The sequence below is a fragment of the Schistocerca americana genome, chromosome X (assembly GCF_021461395.2).
Source record: "Schistocerca americana isolate TAMUIC-IGC-003095 chromosome X, iqSchAmer2.1, whole genome shotgun sequence".
NCBI lineage: Eukaryota > Metazoa > Arthropoda > Insecta > Orthoptera > Acrididae > Schistocerca > Schistocerca americana.
This window is the reverse complement of record NC_060130.1, coordinates 668,363,905-668,390,005: the sequence shown is the minus strand read 5'-3', so window position 1 is coordinate 668,390,005 and position 26,101 is coordinate 668,363,905. Positions and strand designations below refer to the sequence as shown.

The 26,101-nt window shown below is 36.8% G+C and overlaps 1 protein-coding gene across 1 annotated transcript; it reads right to left on the bottom strand.

Annotated features, from left to right (window-relative positions):
• On the bottom strand, positions 1 to 20,454 carry LOC124556633 (protein CDV3 homolog). The gene is made up of 5 exons (XM_047130602.1): positions 20,170 to 20,454; positions 9,675 to 9,906; positions 2,917 to 3,006; positions 1,232 to 1,334; positions 1 to 588 (listed from the first exon to the last, which is right to left on the bottom strand). The coding sequence occupies exons 1-5, from the start codon at positions 20,353 to 20,355 to the stop codon at positions 447 to 449; spliced, it is 753 nt and encodes a 250-aa protein (XP_046986558.1). The 5' UTR covers positions 20,356 to 20,454; the 3' UTR covers positions 1 to 446.
• Positions 20,455 to 26,101: the final 5,647 nt, after the last annotated feature.

The window sequence follows — 26,101 nt, the reverse complement described above, 5'->3', positions numbered from 1 at the left end:
CACATGTGGAGCTTTTTATTGTAAATCATCAAATATCTTCTATAAACATATGAAGCTCTTTTAACAGTCACCAGTTTCATTCAAACTTGTTCGTGCCACAAAGCACTTCACAGTATTTCAACTTTTTTTTCTTTTTTAGAATGAGACACTTCACAACAGCCAGAAGCTATTACACCCACCATACAGGTAAAATGGCTTCATCCACTAGGTTTGTTCTTCATGAATCACGAAAGTCACACTGCCATAATTAATAATTATGGTGGAAACAAGCTCTTGTAGTTATTGAATTACTAAAATGAATGAAAACACATCAATAAAAAATACCAACAACTGATTTACAGCAATAAAAGTGTGTGTGTGTGTGTGTGTGTGTGTGTGTGTGTGTGTGTGTGTGTGTGTGTGTATAAAGGAGGGGGAGGGGGGGGGGGGCGGAGGTCAGGCCAGTCTCAGCTCTGTTCTTGACTCAGGGCACCATACTTGTTGCCCAAACTGAGACGTGGTCCTGAGGCTGCCATAGCACTCTCTGCATATCGATTGGAATGGGATCGGCTGTTACGGACTTCTTCAAAAGCACCCTCATCTCTTCTCCTGCAACAATGACAAATGAAAATCATATGAATCACTTTGAAAGTACAGCAACAAATATTTTCTACTATATGGTAACAACAAATTAAGTGCAATGCTATGGTACCGTAATTTGCTAAAAGGCATTTGAATGACCAACATCTAAAGCAAAGGGTATTTCGCCATTCAAGTGACAGACCTTTTGTTAAGACAACAATAATAATGAAGCACAAATTTTCAACATTATAAAGCTATGAGGGAATTTACAATTTTTTCTAGCAGCAGTACTATCTTCAAGAAGTTACACAGTCAACAGTACAAAGTTGGTCGTAACATCACAGTTATTTTATTGGATGTACAACCCCCTTGCTTTAAACCCCCCAAGCTGGTTCACCCATTCGGTTATAGGCCTGCGCACATTACTTCCTTCACAGTTTACAACACATCTGATTAAATGAGACATACTGAACAATGTGAGTTTACTGGTAGAAAGTATTTCATTATTTAAATGTCACTTAGAAATATACTGTTACTGGGATGCACACAACTTTCAAGACCTGTCTTCCAAAAACCACCAAACAGCCAAAGTACAGATGGCTGTGGCTTCACTGTACCTTAGTTCTCTTTCTTGGGAAAGAATCTCAAGTTATGAAACCTGACAACTTACTTTCGACCTTGAGCTCTAGGATCCACATTCTTTGAAGCAGATAGAGTGGGGAAGAATTCTTCACTATTTATGTCTGGTGCAGTTCTGTTCTTCATCCGAGGACCTAAAACACATTAAAATTGTTTGAATGTGTTTTATCAGTAGATTTAAAACAACCTCCATTTGACATATTAGACAACCACCAAATAATTGAATTTTGCTCCCAATAGCACGAGATTATGAGCACATAAAAATTTAACAGTTAAAACTTACATCATGTCAAAAAAAGCTGAAGGCAAATTGCAATAAAAAGACAAGATTACTTTAATACGTGACAAAGAAACAAGAGCTAACCAACACTAGCTTACAAAGCCAGGTGATTCTTCCTCTGGCAAAAGAGGAATTGGTTTGACGAAACCAGACTGTCTAAGGGATAAGCAGGTACAGGTACACTTCTCGGGTCAAGTGAGGCAGTGAGATGAGATGAAATGTATCTCAATTACAATGCAAAGTAACCTAATTAATAAAAATTAAGTTAGAAATGAAGAGTTAACAGTCTAAGGCTTACATATAAAAATACATGCATTTTAGAGGTGGAGGAATGGCCAGGATTTTTTTTAATTTTACTTTTTTTAAATACAATTCAGGTTTCTATGCTCAGACAACAGACACTTCAGCTTTTTCATTGTTAAATGGTCTGTTGTATCAGCCATGTCACTATGCAGTACACTGTTTCAGTATGTGTGCGCGTACTGTGGCTATTCATCATTCTGGCAATCCTTTTTGTAAAGGAGTTTGTATTACTAGTACTACGATGTTGCATTGTATGCACAAGCACAGTAATGTTTCAAGGTGCTTCAATTTCTAGGAATAGGATTACATACTACCTGCCATTATCCCACAGTTATACTGCAATTCCTCCATTTTATTCTTTATTAAAGAAACTAGAAACTAGAAATTTCACAACCTTGGCAGAAAGTTCAAGGCCCTCCTAAGTCCCTCATGTTAGATGCAAACCAAAGTAACCCATACCTTTCCAAATACAATGTGTTTATAAATGAATATCAGGGTTTTAACCCATTTTCAATTTCATTTTGGCAGTCAAATTAGTGTACATCTGCGCACCCCAAAGGCATTCAGTCAGAGGTTTTGTACAAAAGTGTATATTCTGTTGGAATAGAAGGTCCTGTGGCTACCCACAGAGAGATTAAACACAGTACAAAAGTTTCTTTGTCATTGGTATATCAATGTTCTCTGGATTACAAACAATAATGGGAACCAGAAAATTTACGCCTAGGCCTTTGACAGCTTACTTTATTTTGGTTATGTGATGTTTGAACTTCTGTGAAATATATTCAGTGGTCACTTCTGACAAAATGTGCACTGAGTGACTCTACAACATTACACATTTTGTCATCAGTGTTTTCCCAGAAGCATTACACACGCATTTGACAGTTTCAATAGATTGAAATGATAACCTCTAGACACTTCAGTTATTCTAAGTATCGCAATAGTCAACTTTGCAGAACACTGATTTTTTTTGCGAATATTATAAATTTTTGTTGACAATTTAAAGCTAACATTCTTTAAATGATGTTCCACATGCCTTAATACCTAATGCAAACTGTCACAAATTGAAGAAATACTGATTAGCTGTAAAATTCAGAAGACACTACTTACACTTCCCAATAAATCAGTAAACTTACTAGAATGTATTTCCCTTGGCTGGTTCCTCAAGTGTGGTGGTAAGTATGCAGAACCACCTGTAGGCATATACTCAATATGCTTATCTTCAACTGAAAAAAAGGAAGAACACTGCGTCAATATTGTGCAAACACTAATCGTAAATGTAATTTTCAACAACATACTGGAAATATTGATTATGGTGTCTGATGAAATGGAGTAAGAATAACAATAACTGCCGTGTGTGTGTGTGTGTGTGTGTGTGTGTGTGTGTGTGTGAGAGAGAGAGAGAGAGAGAGAGAGAGAGAGAGAGAGAGAGAGAGAGAGAGAGAACTAAACACATATGCAAATGGCTCCTAGCACTTTACAATGAATTAACACGTCACAACTTGAATAATACAGTATATAAACAGATGCACAAAGTACCTATCCAACTTTCAATGGCAATAAATTAGTATACTTGAAAGGAGAGACAGCATTGGTCGTATATTTTTGTTCATTATCGCAAAATCGATTTTCGGTCACTTAGTGACCATCTTCAGTGCTAGAAGTTAAAAATTTTTTCACATTACGATCAGAGAGTATAAAACAAAAAATCACAATTACATCTGCATATGAACATAACACTTGTTAGGAACATACCTGTAATATATAACTTAAATTAGTAAGCACTGGTGTCAATAAGCTTACGGCGATCACATAGACTGAGGTCGCTGTTTACATGAACTTGTTCAGCAGACCTTGGTGTGACGGGGCTTGACACGCCCTCTATGTGACATGTGTCACGTGAAGACATAGTATTACTGGTTTTGCGAGATATTAACACTAAATAACTCTTGTGCATTTGTGAATCGTGCAGTAATTCAAATTTAAAATGTACGTATAACACATAGCAGACGAAGGGAGAAGGAAATATCTAAAATACATTGGCGTATTGTTTTTTTTTAAAAAAAAAAAAAAAAAAAAAAAAACCTTATAAAACATAAAACAGATCGTTTTATAAGTTTGTTTTTTTAAAAACAATACGCCAATGTATTTTAGATATTTCCTTCTCCCTTCGTCTGCTATGTGTTATACGTACATTTTAAATTTGAATTACTGCACGATTCACAAATGCACAAGAGTTATTTAGTGTTAATATCTCGCAAAACCAGTAATACTATGTCTTCACGTGACACATGTCACATAGAGGGCGTGTCAAGCCCCGTCACACCGAGGTCTTCTGAAAAAGTGCATGTGAGCAGCGACCTCAGTCTATGTGATCGCCGTAAGCTTATTGACAGCAGTGCTTACTAATTTAAGTTATATATTACAGGTATGTTCCTAACAAGTGTTATGTTCATATGCAGATGTAATTGTGATTTTCTGTTTTATACTCTCTGATCGTAATGTGAAAAAATTTTTAACTTCTAGCACTGAAGATGGTCACTAAGTGACCGAAAATCGATTTTGCGATAATAAACAAAAATATACGACCAATGCTGTCTCTCCTTTCAAGTATACCCATTATCTGGTCGTAGTGCACAGGACACTATGGAGTCGCCAATCAATAAATTAGTAGTTTGTTGATATCCAAAACCAAATAATTCATTCTCAGAAACAGATGACTAATTACAAGTTTTGTTTTGTTAGCACAGTGTATGTTGTGATTTTAATTTATTTATTTCAAATAAAAAATACACTGCCAGAAAAAGGTTTGAACATCTAAAAAGACAATGTTTATTTTGATCCAATGATGGTATATGCTGCCTCGGGGTAGTAGACGTTCCAATAATGGTTTCAACGCAGTCTGCCAACAGCAGCGTAGTGGCACAGCAACCACAGCACCATCTGTGTGTATTCTTTAATACTGAATGCTCAGTCAAAAGGCTCAGTGGGGTGAAACATGTGAAGCAACCAGGCGACTATGCCACAAACACACACAGTTTCAAAGGGGTCAGACTGGGGCTTTCCAAGTGGTGGGATGGTCCTTTTGGAGAATTGCCACATAAACTGGACATGCTGCATCACATGCAACAATGCTGGTATTGGTGGTCACACGAACATTCTCACACCTGCAGACAAGGTTCCGGACGTCCACGCAACACAGATGCCTGCCAGGATCATCACATTGTACAGGCAGCATAGATACGAGAGCTTGTCAGTCCAGACACGTCCAAACGAACTGGTTCTTAGCAGTGGGACAATGGGCACGTGCACCTCTACCCTGTCTTCCAGCCGTGCCTCAGCATTAACATATACAGCTCAACTGGTGTTTAAAGAGGATCTCTTGGCACTTGGAATGGCATGCTGTGGTCTTCAGTGATGAAAACTGATTCTGCCTGTCTGCACATACAACAAACCTCGCGAGTGCTGTCTCCTATAGTGCAGTAGTCTAAGACACACTGGCCCCTGTCCAGGTCTTACGGTGTGTGGTGCAATAAGCTTCAACTCTCTTTCACCTTTGGTGTTTCTGGAGGGGGAAAACAGAATTCGGTACGTCCAGTACATCGTCAGACCCATTCTTTTTCAGTTCTTACAACAGGAAGGTGATGTGTTGTTCCAACAGGATAATGCTCACCCACACACTGCCCATGAAACTATCTGCTCCACAAGACAAGCAGCAACTCCCCTGGCCAGCACAATCACTCTACTTGTCTCCAATATAGCACATACACCCATAGTTCGTATCAGTTCAGGCAAGCTAGGAGAAAATCTTACCTTCATAGTCTCTGATGTTATTGAACATAGCAAATGTTAAAATGAAGGACAAAGTAAAGAACACATATTTTTGTATTTTCTCCAAAAAAAATTTCTGCTCAGAGATACAGCTCTCCAGAGATGACACTGTGCTTATCATCTCGAAGATGGGGATTTTGGGAAAATTTTAAAATGCTGTATCTCTGTAACAATTCTAGATATTTTGTTAAGGTCTTTCTTATTTGAAAGGTAATTGTTTTATGATTACAAACAAATCCTCCATTTGGACTTATCTGTTAAGAGTTATTTTACTATAGTGTTCTTAACTTTTATAATTTAAGGGAAAATTTTTTTTTTTTTAAAAATGCCAGTCCATAAAATTTTGAATTTTTCCCTGTTTATTAGTACCATATAGTTCTACATTTCCTGAAAAGGAGAGCTTCCACTTTTCGGTTGAACAGGTTTTACAAACAACTGAAATTTTTGCCATACATAAAACCTATCATTACCACATAACAGGCTTATAAAAATCAAAACCTAGCCTTATTTAACATAATTTTAGTTTTGAAAGATGAGTAAGAGTCACTTTTCAAGTATTCTAAATGCTTCCCAAATGTGAAAGGTCCACAGACATACAGATTTCAATTTATAAAACTTCTGCACACACTGTTTCATACTGAAATTAGCCAGCCAATGAACTAAAAGTATGTTCCACTGCTTTAGTATCTTCCTTTGATATAGAGTGATTCCTTCCTGTTGAACCAATAGGAACTGGAGTTACAATCTTCAAAACATTGTGAACAGGTAGTGAGCACTGATGGCGTTGTTGCTGCTCTTCAGCTGGAAACCTATATCCAAGCAGCTGGTCTATGTGGTAGCATACAGTTCACTACAATTTTGTTTAACTCATAACTGGCATCTATAATCTCTGCAATCCACCAGTCACGGTCTCACACACACACACACACACACACACACACACACACACACACACACACACACACCACACAAACATCCCCCTTCCCAGGTTTGAATCTGAATGTTATCCTGCTGTTTCCGAAGTGTTGGCCGAACGAACAAAATTTCTTCTTTCTTGCTCTTTAAAGTGCTTGCAATTTGAGTTTGTCCATCACTTTGAGTCCAAAAATGTGTCTTCTGAATTCCTTTCACAGAAGTAGTTTTTTGGACCATTATTCTTTTTTTCTGCTCACAGAATTCTTCGATTTCCCCTTTAGACAAAAGAATGAGGGCTGTGGATGTGTAAGATTTCACGCCTCTCTTAAAATCCTCAGCATTCACAATCACAGCTGTATTTGGTCTAGAAAGATTATGTTTTGTTGCATGGTGCTTCAGCAGGCCGCCTACACCATCACAAGGCCCCTTCCCGTGACCAATAGCACTGTATACCCAGTCAGTTGGCACAATCGACTTAATTCAAACAGCTGGTAATACTTTTTAAAATGACTAGGAGCACCATCAGAAATAATGACCTTTTCTGCCCCTGTCTGCAGTTGAATTTTTCGCATTGCTAGCAAAGCGTGTGCTGAGTCATGTCCTGTGTCATCACTTCTAACTGCAACACTTATGGTCTCGTTTTGAAAATATATCACTCCTGTAAAAATTTAAACCTGGTCATTACTCCAATGATATCCTCCTACTTCCAGTGGGAGAAGGACAGACCAGTTCTCAGCAAAATCACAGTGAAGCACTAAACATAGTTCTTCAGCCTGTACACACCTTCCACTTCTGCAATGTGTTGTTGCTATTTCTTCAGATGCTGGTGTGTAACTGCTTTCATTGACCATCCATTAAGTTCATCAATGAAACTGTCAAAGGCAACAGTTTTCTTTAACAATGCGATTCATGTACCTCTTCACTTCCACAACTTTTTGACCTTCAACTGTTACACTTATATTGTCTTTTGTTGGCACTCTGGCGAGAACAGTCCCATTTATCTTTGAGATAAAATGGCTGCACTATTTAGACTTGAGCCCTTTCTACAGGATGGCCATAACAGGGATCTGGTCTTCCAAAGACTCCTTTTACATACAGACCTCATATCTTGATTTGTCTACCATGTATTTTGAAACTGATGGAATGTGGTTCAAAGTTGTTTTCTTTGAAAATGTCTCTGGAATAATAGTTAAAACTTGCACCTTTTCACTGTAGGATGCAAAATACTCGAGAGCTGAATTGATATTTGTGAAAAATTCCTGGCGGAGGTGCAAGTGTGCTTTGGTTCATTTCCTTCTAAAGATGGAATTTCTACTTTGAAGAGTTGTCAGTTTTGCTGTAGTGTATTCATCCACAGCTTTAGTAATTTCTGTGCTTTCTTGATGCATAGAGCTTATGACTCAACTTCACTGACCACAGTGTCTTAACAGGACTAACACCTACCTCTGTAATGACTGATTCAGGGTATTTAATTCTTCCTCTACTGATGCAAAATCTGCACGATCTGCACTATGGGACGCTTGTTCAGATACAATCGTTGTTATTCTGTCAAAACATTTAGAACACAGAAAGTCGTCACTGCAAACATCTTCACTTTGAAACAGAGTCTTCAAATGAAAACACTTATTCCCAACCTGAACGAAGTCTGTTTTTTGTATGTCTTATGTATCGCTCTTTCATGGATGTGCAAATAGTCAGCACACTTCCTGTGGCCCCAGTCAAAAGACATTTCAAGCAGTCCTTTTCACGAAACACTGCTACTGTGTCAACTGGTAAAGGAATCAAGAAAACACAGACCTCACTGGAGGGTCTCAGATTTCTTAGAAGCCTTTTCAGGAAACAAATTAGCACTGAAGAACTATAATACAGAAATCTGAATGAACAACCAAGACAATGAAACTGGCATGAAATTACAACAAAGTGTAAGAAATATCTGCAGCAATGAGAGCAAAAAGAAATAACTGTAACAAAAACAATAGAAATAAACCTTGTAAAAAAGAAATTAGTAAAAAACAACTTCAGTTAAGACATACAGTAGCCTTGAAAGTTAATTTTTTTTTAAAAAAAATAAAACCTGTCTAACTTCAAAGCAGAAGCTCTCCTTTACAGAGAATATAGTACTACATGGTACCAATCAATAGAATAAGATCTAACTTTTCTGGATTGGCATTTTTGAAAAATGCTTTTTTCTGTAAATTATAAAAAATTCAAAAGGCAACAGTAAAACAACTTCAACACATGTCCAAATGGAGGATAACCACACAGTCATAAAGCAGTTATCTTCCACATAAAAAACTGTAACAAAATATCTAGAACCGTTACTGAGATAAAGCATCTTAATTTTTCCGGAAATCCGATCTGCAAAAAATGGTGTTCGCAGTGTCATCTTTAGAGGCCTGTATCTCAGGGCAGGAATTTTTAATGGAGAAAACAAAAAAAATGTGTGTTTCTTACTTATTCCTCTATTTTAACATATGCTAAATTAAATAACATCTGAAACTATGAAGGTAACCCTCTGCATGACGTGATGCGGATCATGCCTACAGGATAGGAGGAAACGAGAAGTGACTCGTCACCCAACAGCCCTTACAGAACTATGTGAACAGGTCGAGCAGGTGTGACATTATGTATCCCATGACAGTTTTCGCCATCTGTACAAGAGACTGGATGCCAGAGTTGGCACATACTTGCCGTCTGTAGCGAGCTACATGACATACTAACATGGGAGTTTCAGCATGGGTTGATACCTGGTACCTCAGAACCACTTGTGCTACTGATCTGTAAATGTAATTGTTTTGTGTACTCCATATGTACCGTTGCAACAATAAATCTTGAGTGAAATGGAAGCCTGTCAAAACTTGTACTAATTTTTTTCCCCCCAACAGTGTATATACTGTGGCGACTGACCTGTGTAGTACATGGGTGTCAGCACAATAATTCATCTAGAGTGAAGCTTAAAGTCAGAAACACTGACTACTGTTTACACACACGTATTTTCAATACAATTTTTGACATCAACAAGCCAAATAGTGAACCAACTATCAGGAAACATTCTCATATCTACATAGTTAAAAATCAAAGTTGAAACTAGATTATTAACACTTATTATATTTTTTATTATCTTTTTTTATTAATTCTGTTGTTCTACCTGGCTGTTCTGGTTCAGGTTGGGATTGTGGAGCAACGATTTTCCATGGCCCAGACTGAACCTTGCGCCGAGGAACTAGTTCACCGGCTTCATTTTCCTCCATAATATCCTGTTCTTCACCATCACAACCACCTCCCTCGCTATCACCTTCTGTTATGGTTAAGTTTCCAATACGGAGTCCAGAGTAATCCTTCTTTTCTTCTTCAAATTCCTTCCATTCATCATCTTCGTCCTGTAAAAGGTACATTAAACTTTCAGATGACCGCACTGATACAAAGCAATCACAAAATAAACACAAACTGTCACTTCCACAGTTATGTAGCGGCACACTGCTCGACAAAATCCTTTCTTCTGTAGTACATGTAAGCTTTAGCTTCACCAATTAAATAATTTGCTGTTTGTATTATTAACTAAATAGGTTAAACCAGAGACTGGTTTGAACACAACAGTGCCTTGCTATCCCTTATCCTGTCTGTGGCACTATGCTCCTGTTACTATCACATTCATCTACTTAACAAGTCAATTTTAGAGGCCTACAGTTTAATTTTGAAAATGCGGAATTTCTAAACCCTTACTTCCAATATGCTGAAGTAGTGTAAGCAGTTTATTATCTGCAGAAAGTGGCATTTCTAATTAAGTACCGTGTACAGATGACAATATGGGCTATATTGCTTTTTTAACATTTAGGGAAACTGCAAATGTACACAACATTATGACATTGGATTGGGCTGTAACTCTCAAAACTACAATAATCAGCAGAAAAAAAAATTGGGGGTCAAAGTCTATAAATGCACGAATGAACAAAATTGGATACAGTAATAGTAAACAGGTAAATACTTAAGTGCAAATAATGATGTCAAAATTAACACTACAACAGCATATATGAAGTACAGCTTTAACAAAAGAAAATCATGAACAAAATGATGCACTTGAGTTAGCAAAGATTTTGTGTCATTTATTTTACACCATCTATGATAGGTACATTGTACATGCCATTAAGACCAAAAGGGTGCGCGCACACGCACACAAAACTGTAGCTGGTACAGTTTACCTTGTTCTTTCGAGTCAATGACATTGTTGCAGATCTTCGACAATTATTTACAGTGGATATCAGCTGAATTAAAAGATTTTACTTTTGCATACTTCATTCACAATCATAATCTTCGAAGACAGCAGAATATTCTAGCAAATCCAAGGTGCCTAAAGGTGGATTTCAACAATTACATAAGACATCCCATTCCTTTTTCTGCAATTACAATGTTAACCTATAACAACTTTTATCAAAGCCTCTTCCCGTTTTTGAGTTTAGGTCTAATCGATCCATCTTACATAGAATCTCACATAGGAATAGATTTATGCTTTGGTCTCATTTATTATAATTTTCCTTATTGCCATGACGACAGTTTTTTGAGGCAAATGCCACGACAGTTCCTACTGATCGAGCATGGCATATTCCACTTTCTCTTGCCCATTACCGATAATATTAAAATGACGAAAATTCTCATAATCATTCTAGATTTTCATAATTCAACTTATTAATAGCACATTTTCCTCCATTAATAGAGTCTGCACACTTTACAACGTTCTATTCTCAAGGCAGTACCACTAGTATGTATACCACTTTTCTCACAGCAGATTATGACCTCAGTCCACAAGTAAATCTAAATATGTCATCTATCCAACTTCATAATAGAAACACTAGGCTTATTTTCACTTATCTACATACAGTCTGTTGGTCTTTAAAGTATTTCTGTAAAGCATGCAATTCAGAAGCCATCAATGATATTAACAGTACACAAACAAAATTAATGGAAACAGCAGATGACAGGCTGCTATAATGGCAACCATCAAAAACTAAAATCAAGCACTGAAGTACAGCCAATTTTTTCCCTTTTCATTTTCCTATGAAATGCACAGATCTAAGTTAAACTCACCTTTCAGCAAACAAATTTAATAGTGGCACAGAGGTTCCATATGGTCACGGTCTTCAATGCACAACAGTGCCAGTAGGGCACAGTGTGCAAGTTTACTTAACTTCTTAACAGTTTAAAAGTGTGTGCTGGACTGTGACAAAACCAGACTCTTACCAACTGTGAATTTAGGCACATCTTACAGCCCACCTCTCAACAAGGGAGAAGGTCCTGACATATGAAAGCTTGATATTCTGCTGCAAAGAGCATTACCCAAAATTACCCAAAAAAGATGACAGTCTGGTTTCAAATCTCAGTCTCACATACAATTTTAATCTGTAAGGCAGTTACATCTATAACACCTATTAACAACAAGTACACACAGGCACCAACAGTAGCATCACATTGGTTCCACATTTTCACAGTAAATTATCTGCTGTGGCCAATACATAACTGGACACTGGCACTAAATGTAAAAGAAGTGAAGTATATACTGAGCAAAGGCTAAAGGATTAGTGTAAACAAATACAAAGTAAGATTAAATTCCTTTTTTCTTCATCTGGGTCTTCCACTCTAATTTCAGTTTGTTTTTTAGCAACTGATAAGCAGATGATACAAGTAAGAAAAGGCTCCAGTATACCCAAACCACACATGAAACAATTACGATAACACACGTGTCAAATTTTTGTAATCTACTCAGTACAGGAAATTTAGTGGTCTAGATGGATTAATTTGGGGAAAATTCAATTTAATTAGAATGTTAAAAGCTCATTATAGCAAAAATGTGGCTCACCAACAGACAAACATTAACACTGACAATAACTGAACTAGTACAATGCATGTAGAAACTAATAGTCAACTTCTATAGCAATGTTTCCACTGCAAACAATTAGCAAGCCCACGAAAGATTTCATACATTCAAGAAGGGCTTTACTGATGCTATATACACTGTCAAACATCAAACACTGACATAACAGTGATAAACTGCATGTATTCCATAATCTATGTCTGGCTCAAGCAGTCACACAAAATGCCTGCACGCTATTTCTGCTAGTTGCATTTAAGAGATGCACATTTGTTTAAAAACAATCTGCGTACAGTTTTATGAAAAATAAGAAAACTAAGAAGTTCATGCTACACATATGCATGTTTTGCTCACTCATATTTGCTCACAACCAGTTAACAAGTGCTACAATGATAACGAACATGCAGTTAACTGATCCATGTAAGTTTATCATTTTAAACACATTAGCACCCATGCAGATGGAATATAAGAACATAAAAACTTAATGGAAGGGCTCCTGCTGTTATGAAAAATTAATCTGTAAGCAGTATAATATTCAGATATGGAAAACACATGCAAGCACTTTAGATCTCATGCAAACCAACTGCAAGTGAACTGAACAAATACGCAGACGCACATGAATGTGGACACACACACACACACACACACACACACACACACACACACACACACACACACACACACACACACCTCTTCTCTTTTCTGCCATGTCAATAGCGTAACAATTTACCATTAACAGCAGCATATATCTTTAAACTGGTCTAGCAGTGTAGCCATTCCAGTAAACACAGCCAATGGCAATAGGAAGTGAGCTGGAAGAGCACTTCTACTAAAATGGTGCAATTGATGTGACTGAGAAATTGTGCAGTATCAGAAACTGAAACCCCTACCGTTAAGACGAGGAGATTGCAGACTGCAGAGTGCAACAATATGTTAAGTTGGGCTCGCACAAGTTTTGTTCATCTCAAGCTTTTCCTTAACCTTCCATTCCTGTACATAAAATAAATACAGTGCCAACCATACACAAAATGTAACAATGAAAGTATGCATCTGGCTGTAATATCATTCAGACTTTTCACATACGTACTAAATCAAGCGTATGGATTAAGTAGCTATCTGAGAACTAACTGTTGTTTATAATTATTACACATTCGTGTCCGTTTGAAGTCTCCAGTCACTGAAGGTATATTATCAAAGTTGTAATGGCAGTTAAATCAATCACACCCTTTAGAACAATTGTAGTGTTACAACTCAAATAGCCTGACAGTAAAATGTGTCCTGTAATTAAACTGCAGCGGATCTACCTCAGTTCAAAAGATTCGATACAAAAGCTTGGGAATATAACTACACAAACACAATACCAGAAACAATGTTGCACCAAGTATAACAGACTGACCTCTCATATTTTGGACTGAAGTCTTTATGAAAGCTCTGAATTTAACTGGCTACACTGACATCATACTAACATTGTCTACTAAAAGTGTTCAAAGCTCATGAAAACACTGCTAAACACAGCACCTGTTTAACAGAAAACTGATGAATAACAAAATTCCCCATACATAATCAACTGTAAATGTGAGAAATATTTTAAAAGCTAGGATCCTAGAAACAGTATTAACTTAAGAATAGTTTAATTAATTACATGTTATAATTATCTGATACATGCTCAGAAGAAACAGCAATATGTTCAAATCACAAGATTTATTTATGGTAGTTTACCAGTCCCATGGCAATAGCATGTATAACCTGCAACTTACATCTTTTGCAAAGCAATGTTATTGTAGCTACTAATGTTTACAAAACTAAAAACAGTTTGCAGTTGCATGGGTAAGTACAAAACATTACTACTGCACTTGCTCCCAGCAGCAGAGGAAAAATACTGGAGAAATTTAAGTCAGGAGTCAGATAAACCTGTTCTCAACTACATCATTAGAAGAACTTCAGGACAAAGAACAGCATTCAATAGAAGAGAATAGCTACTTCACAAGTGCTGAAGAGGTGAATACGCACCTTATCAGTCAGTTTCGATATCACAACTCAACGCACAGATGTTTGAGATGGTGCACATACTAGGTTAGAGAAAAATGTGTATACAAGAAGACATTTCTTCATGTAGCAACACTATTTACACTGTAGGCTTATAATTAGACAGCTGGACTAATCTAGATATGGTACGTGCCAATGTAAACTTCAATTCATATGTATCCTAAAGTACACTATATGCATGTACAAGCAGCTCAGTGTCAATCATAAGCAGGTAGCTGAAACAAACGCTAAAATCTAGTTGTGACCGATTCAGCCAAGCGCAAACTAAAATGTCATGCAGTTGTCTGAACAATCGAGATGCGCACGGAATACATCAATTTTAAAGGTACGAAAAAATAATAATAAGGAAAGTACCATAAGTACAACAAATGTTATTAGAACGTGAGCCAAATCTACGTCACATGTAGCTTGACATGCTTTGTTGATCCCCTCAAAACTTCCAAGGTGAAATTTAGATTTTAAATGGATTCACATCTCGGCTGAGACCTTTAACTTACAAATAAAGAAACTAGTGTATACATGGTGTCCCAGGAAGAATTATCAATATTCAGGGATATGACCAGAAGAATCATTTGAAGCTGAAAAGGCTAGTAAACAAAGGCTCTAATATGCATACCTTAACTCTATGAGCCCAAGTTCTGTAGAAGGGCTGTTTCACAGTATCTAAGACTAAGTGCTTTTAGCTCTTAAGGTATTCATTTTAAGGTCCATGCTTACTAGGCTTTACTACTTTGAATTATCATTCCTGTCACATTCCCGTATATTGACCACTTCCCCATAGGACAGCCTGTATAAACAGAAACAATTATATTCTTTTATTGAAAACTCCAAGAACTGTCCTTAATACACCATGGTACTTTGATGCTGACATACCTAATATCTGTGTAGCATGAATGAGAACTAAACAACCTGAAAAATAGGTGCTCTTAACTCATAAATTGCATCTCCATCCACAAGATCACCAGTTCTTACAGAAGCGCCATGGTTCGGTTTTATTTAAAATATTTGTAGCAGTTTAGATCTGTCTCATAAAACTCACTGACTAGTTTAACAAGGAGGTCAATATGGAAACTGGTGAAGTCACAATATTTTAGAATGTCAGTGTGGTTCTTAAAAGCCAATATCATCCTCAAAGCTGCACTCAACAATGTAGTCAATTTTATAACTGGTTTTCATTGGATTTTTCTGACCTTAGTTTGTACTAATAATGCTGACTATATTTGTGGAGTGAAGCAATAAATTAAAACGAATACAAAGCCCTTAGTTACTTTCTGCTATGTTCTTTTTAGAACATCTGACATATTCCATAATTGTTCATACCAAAATGTTCATGACATTCACATCTAATTAACTTTCACATGATAAAATCTCTCATTAAATTATGCAAATTATAAAAAACGCACATGAAATGAAATTAATGCAGAGGTCTCAAAAATATTTCTAAATGTATGAATTCAAATGCAGTTAGAAAACTTGGGAAGTCCTCAATCATACAAGTAGTAATACCACTCTACAACAAAAGTTTTATTTATACATTTATACACTGAAATTTAAAACTATACATGGCAATCTAACAGATGACACACACTGCCAAACTATTAAGCAAGATCTCTTCCACAACAGAATAATTCTAGATGTGGATTTACAATGACCTACTTTTAACACCAGAAATGAATTTGAATGTACAGCAAAGTATCCGCATGCACTTCAAATTGGGCCACAATGAAAATGGAGTTTTATGTACAAGTGTACCATCCAGATTAGCTTAAATCACATTGAGAATAACTCTCGTATTGTTTTGGTCTTCCCATCAACCCAAATGAAGCTAACTCAACACATTCATCCAGCTTGAGAAAGGAGACAGTTAATCAGCAAATACAACACATTTATTTCTCGGTAACAGTCACAGCTCATTTCAAGAACTGGGGAAGGCTGTGGATGTGGTACCTATTTGGTTAAACTCAAGTGCTCGAGAGCTTCACAGATTGTCATTCCTTTTAGTATGTGCTTTTGGCAGTTTCATTTAATGCAAACTTGCATGTAATCCTGTTTACCACACAAACAGAATTAACAAGCAACGAATTTGTTATCAATGACATTTCACATTCTTATTTCATCTAATCATTTGCAGAACTCATTAGGGGCTGGAACTCTCAAACTAACTGCCATCTTCCAACACAACCTAGACTTCAGGCTGCATTACACACAAGTCTGTCATCATCACAATCAAGATTTTTTTTCCTATATATAGGAAAAAATCTTGATTGTGATGATTATATATATATATATATATATATATATATATATATATATATATATATATATATATGTGTGTGTGTGTGTGTGTGTGTGTGTGTGTGTGTGTGGGAGGGGGGGGGGGGGGGGTTGTTTCCAATATGTAACTTGAGTCAGCTATCTAATAAAATGAAAGTAGTGGTGGCATGCTGATCAACAGCCTACCCTGAGCTCTAAATTATGTTCATAAGAAAGTGACAGTTTGGCTGGCAATTGGCAAATCCAGCCAATATGAACCATACACTTGGACCAGAATTAGATAAGTGATTTATAGCTACGTATGTACAGAGTAGCTACCATGAGCTTTGCCAAACTTTTCTTTTCCTCCACAGCCATACAGCTTTGCTACACTAGGCGGTAGTTATCAATCAGCTGCAAATGACACTTGCAGCTGATAATCTAATTGTTGTGATTCATTAACATTGTGCATAAATAAAACATGATACAAAGAGACACAATGTCTGAAATAATAATAGTAATAACAAAACAACAATCATCATAATATATTATTTCTACTGACAGGTTTCATACATCACTGCTGTCTCCATCTGATTCTGCCCCATGGAATCTACTTTGTAGTCCGATATGTTCCTCTCAACACTTCATCCTCAATTTTTCACCCTTCTCCTTCATATTTTATTCTGTCCTTTCTCAATTAAAATTATTTTTCTTTCAGTATATGGCCCATACAGTTTACTTTTCTTTTCTTGGCACCTTAATGCCAAGTGTCGCGAATTCACATTTTACCACTGCTGTGTTAATAATTAGTAGGTAAAGTGTTTTTAAACGACAGTGCCAGTAGATGCTGATTCTGAATGAAGCTACCAACGCTTCTGAAAAGTGCTGCATTCTACCGAGTGTTTCAGATGCCTCTAAAGTGCTGAGATTTTTTATTTTTATCTTACATATAGATATTTATTCAGGTATTAAGGGGTTAACCACCTTTAAGAAATTCTTTGCAATAGCTTTTCCATTACTTCGCTGTTGTTTATGTTTTCCACAACTTTTATTTTCTCCCTTCTCTTCCATATGTGCATCAAGTACTGGTTATCTGCCACAGCCACAGTCCACAAGATATAAAAGTGAGCAACTAATAATTTTGTTTACACTGGGAACAGTTTCAAATCGGTAACAAATATTTTAGGCACAAACATTTTAGAAGTATTTAATAGTCAATCCAGTAAGTATAAAAGCCAACACTTAGTTTTCTTTTCATGTGTTCATAACAGAAACAAGGTTTTAACTGTGTTAGCACACAATGGTTCAAATTAAATGATTTTTTGATTATCTGCATACATCAGTTTTATGTCTGACTTTAGTTGATAGACTGGAAGGTATTCCAAGCAATGTAGGTCTTATCAACTCCAGGAAGATACACTGGATTTAGTAGCCTACAGACAAAGTGTTCAGACTAAAGTATGACAAGGTTAGGGAAGGAATTCAGCTCTGTCCATTTCAAAGGACCCATTCCAGTATTCACCTTGATTATTATAGGATAAAATCAAATACTGAACTAATTGTAACGGCATATTTCTTATGGGCAATAACAGTACTCAAGATCACAAAGTGATCCAAGTTTTCTAAAATAGTGTTAAAAATGGCTGATGCTAACCTGAGTATCATTATTTAGAACTACCCATGTAGGTGTAATGTAAATTGCAATGCACAACGGGGCACTTACAAAGACTGTTTTACCTAGACACTAAGAATTCAAAGCCTCTGTTCGTATCACAAAATTACCTACCAATTTCTTTGACACTTAAATTAGTGAACTCTCCCATTAAAATCCTCCTGAATCAATTTCTGCATCTCTAAGTAATTAAAACACTAAAATACCCAACATTTTCTTTGTGTTGCACTGAACACTTTCCTTAGCCCATGCCTTGAGGTAGGCCACTAACAGAGCCAAAACTTATTATAGTATCTTTAGATTTTTAATACTAAGCAGAAATAGATCCAGAAGTACTTGAACAATGAGATTGTCTTGGCTGAGGATGTCTATACATTTAATTAGTTTATTTCTTAAAGGAATCAACCTGTGTGTGTGTGTTTTTCTAAATGACAATTTACACAAAATTCCCCTTTACTGTGCCAGGAAACCTATTTATCACATATTCAGGAACCATTCAAGAAATCACTAACGATGTGGCTACCAATATTGTCAGTGCTTGTGTATCAATGTGTTGAAAAACCTGTACAAACTGTTCAGAATTCTGCCACAGAGTCACAGTTTGGTTCGAAGGCACAATGGTTGCACATGTGTCAAGAAAGGTTGAGTGAACGTAAATGGATGCTACAATTTAAAAAGACATACAAAAACAGTTTTAATTACTCTCAAGTAAGTACATTCTGTGTATGCCCACTCTAAATATTTTTTTGTGGAGGGAGAGGAATAATGACACACTATCCTCAATAACCTTGAAAAATTCAGATTACTGTTACGATGCCTACAACCAAATGAGGTGCAGTGTTGCCCTCAATTTCACACACTATTGAAACCCAACTGCGCTCCGAGATCAGGAAACAATAGGCCTACACATCGTGGACGACATTCACTTTTTCAAGACCTGTATTAAATTATTTGTAATACCAAATATTCAGTCTCCAAGCCAAACAACAGTTCACAAGCAATGATACAAATTAAATAAACGAAATACATTGACCAACCAGTAAACCTAAGACCGCCCATATGGCAAGTGGTCATGTTGCAGTAGTAAACAGAAGTAGATAATGTAACCAATTACATGTAAGAAACTTAATTTTGTGGCGTAAATTTCGTTTTCTTGCCACAAACCAGAAGCACCATAACTTGCTTCCTGGTACTCCCTCTCCGATCAAAACTGGAATTCAAAAGTGTGCGCAATTTTTATTTTTTTTAAAAAAAAAAAAAAAAAGAAAAAGAAAAGAAAAAAGGAGATAATACATTTGTGCTTTTTACAAGCTTTACTAACCGTATAAGATGGGAAATACCAACAAACGGATGGAAGTTTTCCAAATGCACGAGGACGAATAGTATTAGATGTCGGGGGACCAAGACATTACACAAACTATTTCGCATACATTGGGCAGCTTAACCTAAAAATTCCTTTCGAGAACATAATTCTAGAAACCTCAACTCGAAAGCACTCTGGTTACGATCTCCTTCCACTAGCTCAGCACGTGACATGAATGTGGCAGATCATGATGCTAGAAATTTAAGATGCCATTCCTTTAATGCCCAAATGTTCCTGAATTAAAAAGAAGTCTTCAATTTTCTTCTAACTTCAGAGAAGTATTCTCCTAAACCAGGCGATGCAGAATAATGCCTTTCCAATGTACACAGCCCTATATACCACGTACGAACTAAACCTGTAGCATTATCAATAACTAAAATATGACGAGGATCACCGAAACATTTATTCATTCTACTTGCAAGTCCTTAACTACAAGGTATTCTTACCTGTGTCTGGTGAATATTTTCATCTCCATCCGTGCCAATCTGCTGTAACGGCATGGGTTTTTTTACCTTTTCAGATTTTTTACCCGCATCTTCAAGTTTCTTGGCTATTTCGTCTGTTGTCGTAAACTTTTTACCTTTACTTTTCTTTCGGTCCTTTTTCGCAAAGAAATCATCTAAATCAGCCATTTTAATCCTAAACCTAATCTCTAAAAACCCGTACTGGTCTCACAAGCACTGAAGCACAGAACCTTTTTGGGCTTTCTGCACAGATGATACACGCATGTAGTAGTTTCAGTCTGAGGAATTAATAAAGAAGCCAGCAAAACATAACAAAATTTGCTATAGCAAACCTGTGTTCGGTTAACAGTACTGACTTTAAAAACTGAACTATTAATACTGTATTGGCAGCTTTTACGGACAATTATTACAAGACTAATCCATCAATACAAAATATATTTACGTCTAGGTCACTGAAATGGACAAACTCTAGAGGCCGCTATTAGCTAGAACAGCAGTACATATCGTGAGCTTGATGATAAATCAAGGGGGAAAATCTTACGCAATTTAGTACTAACGTTCTAAAAAAAAATGGACTTCTAAGAAATTTCCATAAGTTGCTAATTTATTTATAATAAGAATAAAAAGGACTTGCTTTTCCATGAATTGCTACACACCAAAACAATAAAATTAATTGGATGGGGCTAGTGATTCTCTGTTAGTCATCATATCATAGTACCTCTAGTGAGAGACAGTTTCTCATCCCATTAAGACAAATACGGTTAAGTCTTTTGTTGCTCAAGTAGTTGCGCAGCAAATCCCATCTTAGAGCATATTCTGAGCTCAAACATAATGAGTGAACTCGAACAGAATGGCCGCCCCATGGCAACCAGCATGGATTTCGAAAACCCAATTCGCACTTTTCCCACATGGCGACCAGAAAGGCAGTCAGCTAGATGGAATATTTCTCGATTTAAGAAAAGCATTTGCCTCAGTACGATACCTAAGCTTATTATCAAATAAACGTTCGTATGGGGAATCAGGCGAAATTTGTGACTGGACTGAAGATTTCCTTTGGTAGGGAGGACGCAGCACTTTATCTTGAATGGAGAGTCGTCGACATATGTAGAAGTAACTTCCAGTGCACCCTTGGGAAGCATGTTGAGACCCTTGGGCTCATGTTGTATATTAACATCCTTGAGGGCAATATTAATAATATTAATAGTAACCATATGTTTTTCACGGATGATGCAGTTATCTACAATGAAGTAGACCTACAGTCTGAACGAAACTGCACAAATATTCAGTCTGATCTTGATAGGATTTCAAAGTAGTGCAAAGATTGGCAACTTCCTTTTAAATAGTTAGAAATGTAAAATTGGGCACAAAATTTAAAAAAATGCATAGTATCATATTAATATTAGTATGGCACAGCAAAACTCATGCAAAGAGTAACAGTAGGGCCATGAAAGGGAATGATGACATAGATTCAGTCATGGGTGAAGCAGACTTTATTGTACTGTTACAATACTAAGTAAATGCAATTAAGCTACAAAGGAGATAGCTCACAAATCACTTGTGTGACCCAGCCAAGAATTTTGCTCCAGTGATTGGGACCAAATCAAATACAACTAACAGGGGATATTGAATGTAAACAGAGAAGGGCAGCACCAGTGATCACAAGTTTGTTGGACCCACGGGAGACTGTCACAGACATGTTGAAAGAACTGAATTGGCAGACTCTTGAAGACAGATGGAAGCTATCCCAAGAAAGCCTACTAATAAAGTTTCAAGAATCAGCTTTAAATGATGACTTTAGGAAGATACAACAACCCCCTGCCAGGAAGTTTCATATCAGCGCACACTCCGCTGGAGAGTGAAAATCTCATTCTGGAAACATCCCCCAGGCTGTGGCTAAGCCATGTCTCCGCAATATCCTTTCTTTCAGGAGTGCTAGTTCTGCAAGGTTCACAGGAGAGCTTCTGTAAAGTTTGGAAGGTAGGAGACGAGGTACTGGCAGAAAATAAAGCTGTGAGTACCGGGCGTGAGTCGTGCTTCGGTAGCTCAGTTGGTAGAGCACTTACCCGTGAAAGGCAAAGGTCCCGAGTTCGAGTCTCGGTCGGGCACACAGTTTTAATCTGCCAGGAAGTTTCAACCCCCTACATATCGCTCCAATTGGGATTGTGAGAACAAGATTAGGTTAATTACAGCACACACAGAGACATTTAAACAATCACTTTTTCTGTTCCCAATACGTGAATGTAACAGACAAAGGCTCTAATAATTGATACAATGGACATTCCTCTGCCATGCTCTTCATGGCGGTTCGTTGAGTACAGATGTTGATGTAGATCCACAGCCATGCAAGATCGAAACAGCAGCCTTCCTCTACCCCCTCTGTTTTGCGCCTACTCAGCACTAAGTCACAAACATGAAGAAACAAAAATATCTTAACCCAGTTGTGTAGTATATGGAAGGAAGACCATATGGAGCCGATCACCAAACAAAATCGTGAACACTCCACATCTACTTTTGCATCTATTTTCTGCAAACCACTGTGAGGAACATGGCAGAGGGTACTTCCCATCGTACCACACACTGGTGCCAAAATTTCTGCTCCTTCCATTTATGTATGGAATGTGGGAAGAATGATTCCTTAAATGCCTTGTGAGTGCTGTAATAAGACTAACCTTGCCATCGCCATCCATACTGGAGCGGTAGTTAGAGGTTTGTATTTTATTAATACTGGTTTTTGAAACTTTGTATGTAGACCTTTGTGAGACAGTATCTGCCAATTCAGATCTTTCAGAACCTCTGTGGTCCTGTCCCATGACTCAGACAAACCTGTGACTATGTGTATTGTCCTTCTTCGTACCTGTTCAATAACACGTCAGCCCTACTTGGCTTGAGTCCCACATATTTGAGCAATATTTTATGATGTGTTGTGCAAGTGTTTCGTAAGCACTCTTCTTTATAGTCTTATGGCATTTTCCCAGTATTTCTAAAAATTTAAAGCAAGTGCCAATCTTTGCATCTTTTTGAAACAATGTCAAGAGCTAACTGAATATTTATACTGCCTTTATTGGCAATACTTCATTACAGACAATTGCATCATTTGCAAAAAATCTGAGGTTAATATTAATATCATCTGTCAGATCACTAATATACAATCTGAACAAGCTAACAGTTATTGTAAAACTGTACAGTATAATTTTATTACTAACATTCTTTATCGATAACAGAAGAAATTATAGCTCACCATTGTCAGTAATATGATGTAATTAAAGCTGAAATATTTTTGTGCATTAGTTTGGAGAAAGTTGGCGATAGCGCCATCCAAATAAAAATTATTACTTATTCATTTAATGTTACTTTTATTAAAATTATCTGACTGTGACACGTTTAATATGCTTACATTAATTATGAATGACAGCAAGTTATATAAAAAATTGAAATGTAGAACTCTCAAATATTCAAGAGCATTATAGTTACATCTTACCATTTGTATTTTTTGTGGCAATTCCATTCTGGAATCCATGCAGACATAAGGCTTAGGTTATGTTTGCCTGTGCTGTGTAGAAAATGAAACTGGGTGAAATAATTGAATGGTGTGGAAACTGTTTTAAGGAGAATAAAAAACTATAGAACAGAATAGAAAAGACTAGAACAAAAACAAACTGGTGCATTTCATTTATTAGAATAAAATCCATGGGGATAAGGACAACCTGGAACATTGCATTTATATCATGTTATTACAACGTAAGAACTTATTAGAATAAGGAATTATCCCCTAGAACACCCAGACATCAGGAACAGTATGTGCAGAAGGAACCACCAGCTTTTACCATTAAGTAGAAGACTTTTCACTTATCTCGATTAAATACTTATCATCTGTTCTAACTACTCCTCATGTTTCAAGCAAAATTTTATTTGCATGTTGTTACAGAAGAATTTTATGATATGCAAATTGCTTCATAAAAATCTTTTAAGAGGTATTGAAGGCATGGGAGGTTAGAACGTCAGAAGTATTGGATGGTATTTTATCGATTACTTCTGCCACTTTCTTGTGGATGAGTATTACCTATGCTTTCTTCCAACTACCAGGTAAAACTTTTTGTTTGAGTGATCTACTCAATATTATGGGTAAAAGACCAGATAACTCAGGCACATGTATGGAATTTTTAATCAGGCCCTCGAGCTTTGTGAATTTTAACTATCTCTAATGGTTCTCATGGAATTGATATGAATAGTTTATACCACTCACCTTTGTAGTGGTGTAGAATTAAACTGGGACAGTATTGCTGTATTTTCCTTCGTAAACGACCATTCGGAAACAGAGTTCAGTTTCTCTCTTTTAATATGCTGTTTCAATTTCAGCTATTGTACCACTCACGAATGTCTGAAACACAAACGTTATGTCATAGCAGACTTTACATATGACAAGAATTTCTTTGGATTTTGTAAGATCGTTAACAACATTTTGATATGGCAGACACTGAAGGATTCACACATTGATCTTTTAACAGACGTACACGTCTCTGTTTGTATTTCTCTGTCTGTAGCCTTTTACTGTGTTTTAAATTTATTGTGCAGTAGTCACTGTTTCTGCATAAGTTGCTGTACAGTCTGTTTACTGGTAACATGGAGGGGCTCCTTCATCATGAACTGCTCTACTACGTACTTACCTGTGAGAGCCATATCGGAAGTTGTCAGGAACACATTGTTAAAGTTCCAATTCCAATAGTGTAACAAAAACTACTGCAGGCTCGTAATATACAGACTTGACACCACATATTGCCGTACTGTGACGTCTCTTGTATCTGTCACGTGATTATAAGCAGTATTTGGAAAATGACCGACATAAATATTTCGTTTCGATATTCTACTTTCATTGAATTTCTCATTAAAGAGGGAAAATATACTGCTGAATTTCACTGAAGACTTCAGTATGCCTATGGAAATGGCTGTATGGGCGCCGGCAGTATTTGGAGATGAGTGAAACATTTCAAAGATGTAAAGACGATTATTCTAGATGAGCTCATAGCAGACACCCTCGAACTGCCTCCACGAAATGCAGCAAGGAAAGAGTTGATTAGCTCATTAGATTAGACAATCGTGTCACAGTGAATGAAGTCGATGCTAAAGTTGCTGTAGGATACAATGTATGCAAGAAATGATTCAAAGTTTATGCTGCCCAAAATTTTGTGCACGTTGGCCCCCATATTTAGTGACTAAAGACAACAAACTTCAGAGAAGACCCATCACACAAAACTTTCCTCAGAGATTTCAAAATGAAGATGATGATTTTTTCATGAATATTGTGACAGGTTATGAAAGCTGGTTCCATCATTAGGTACCTGAAACAAAACGCCAGAATATGGAATGCCACCATTTGGACTCGCCATCGAACAAGAAAGTGAAGATAGTGGCATCTGTTGGAAAGTAATGGGCACTGTCTTTTGGGATGCACTGAGTTTCATTCTGATTGAATTTCTTGAGGCTAGGCAAATCTTAAATGTTACCCACTACATTCAGTCATTTCTGAAACTCCATTGTGCATTGTGCAATAAATGCCATGGGAAGAAAATCAGTCTGTAACAGGATAATGTGCGTCCTCACACAGCTCATGTCACTATGGAGAAGATCTGGGCATTTAAGTGGGAAACTCTTCTATAATCTCCTTACAATCTGGAGTCAACATCGTCCAACTACAATCTTTTCCCTTATGTTAAGGAAAAGATGTGAGGCCAGTGCTTCGAGATGGTGAAAAATGTTCAGAAAGTAGAGCATCAGTGTCTTTGGGAAGCTGGGGCACGTTCGGTTGTAAGGGTATTTTCAAACTTTCAGAATGATGAGAAAAATGTGTGCAAAGAAATGGAGTCTATGTGGAAAAGTGATAGAAAGTGTATAGATTAAAGTGATATAATTGGTTTGT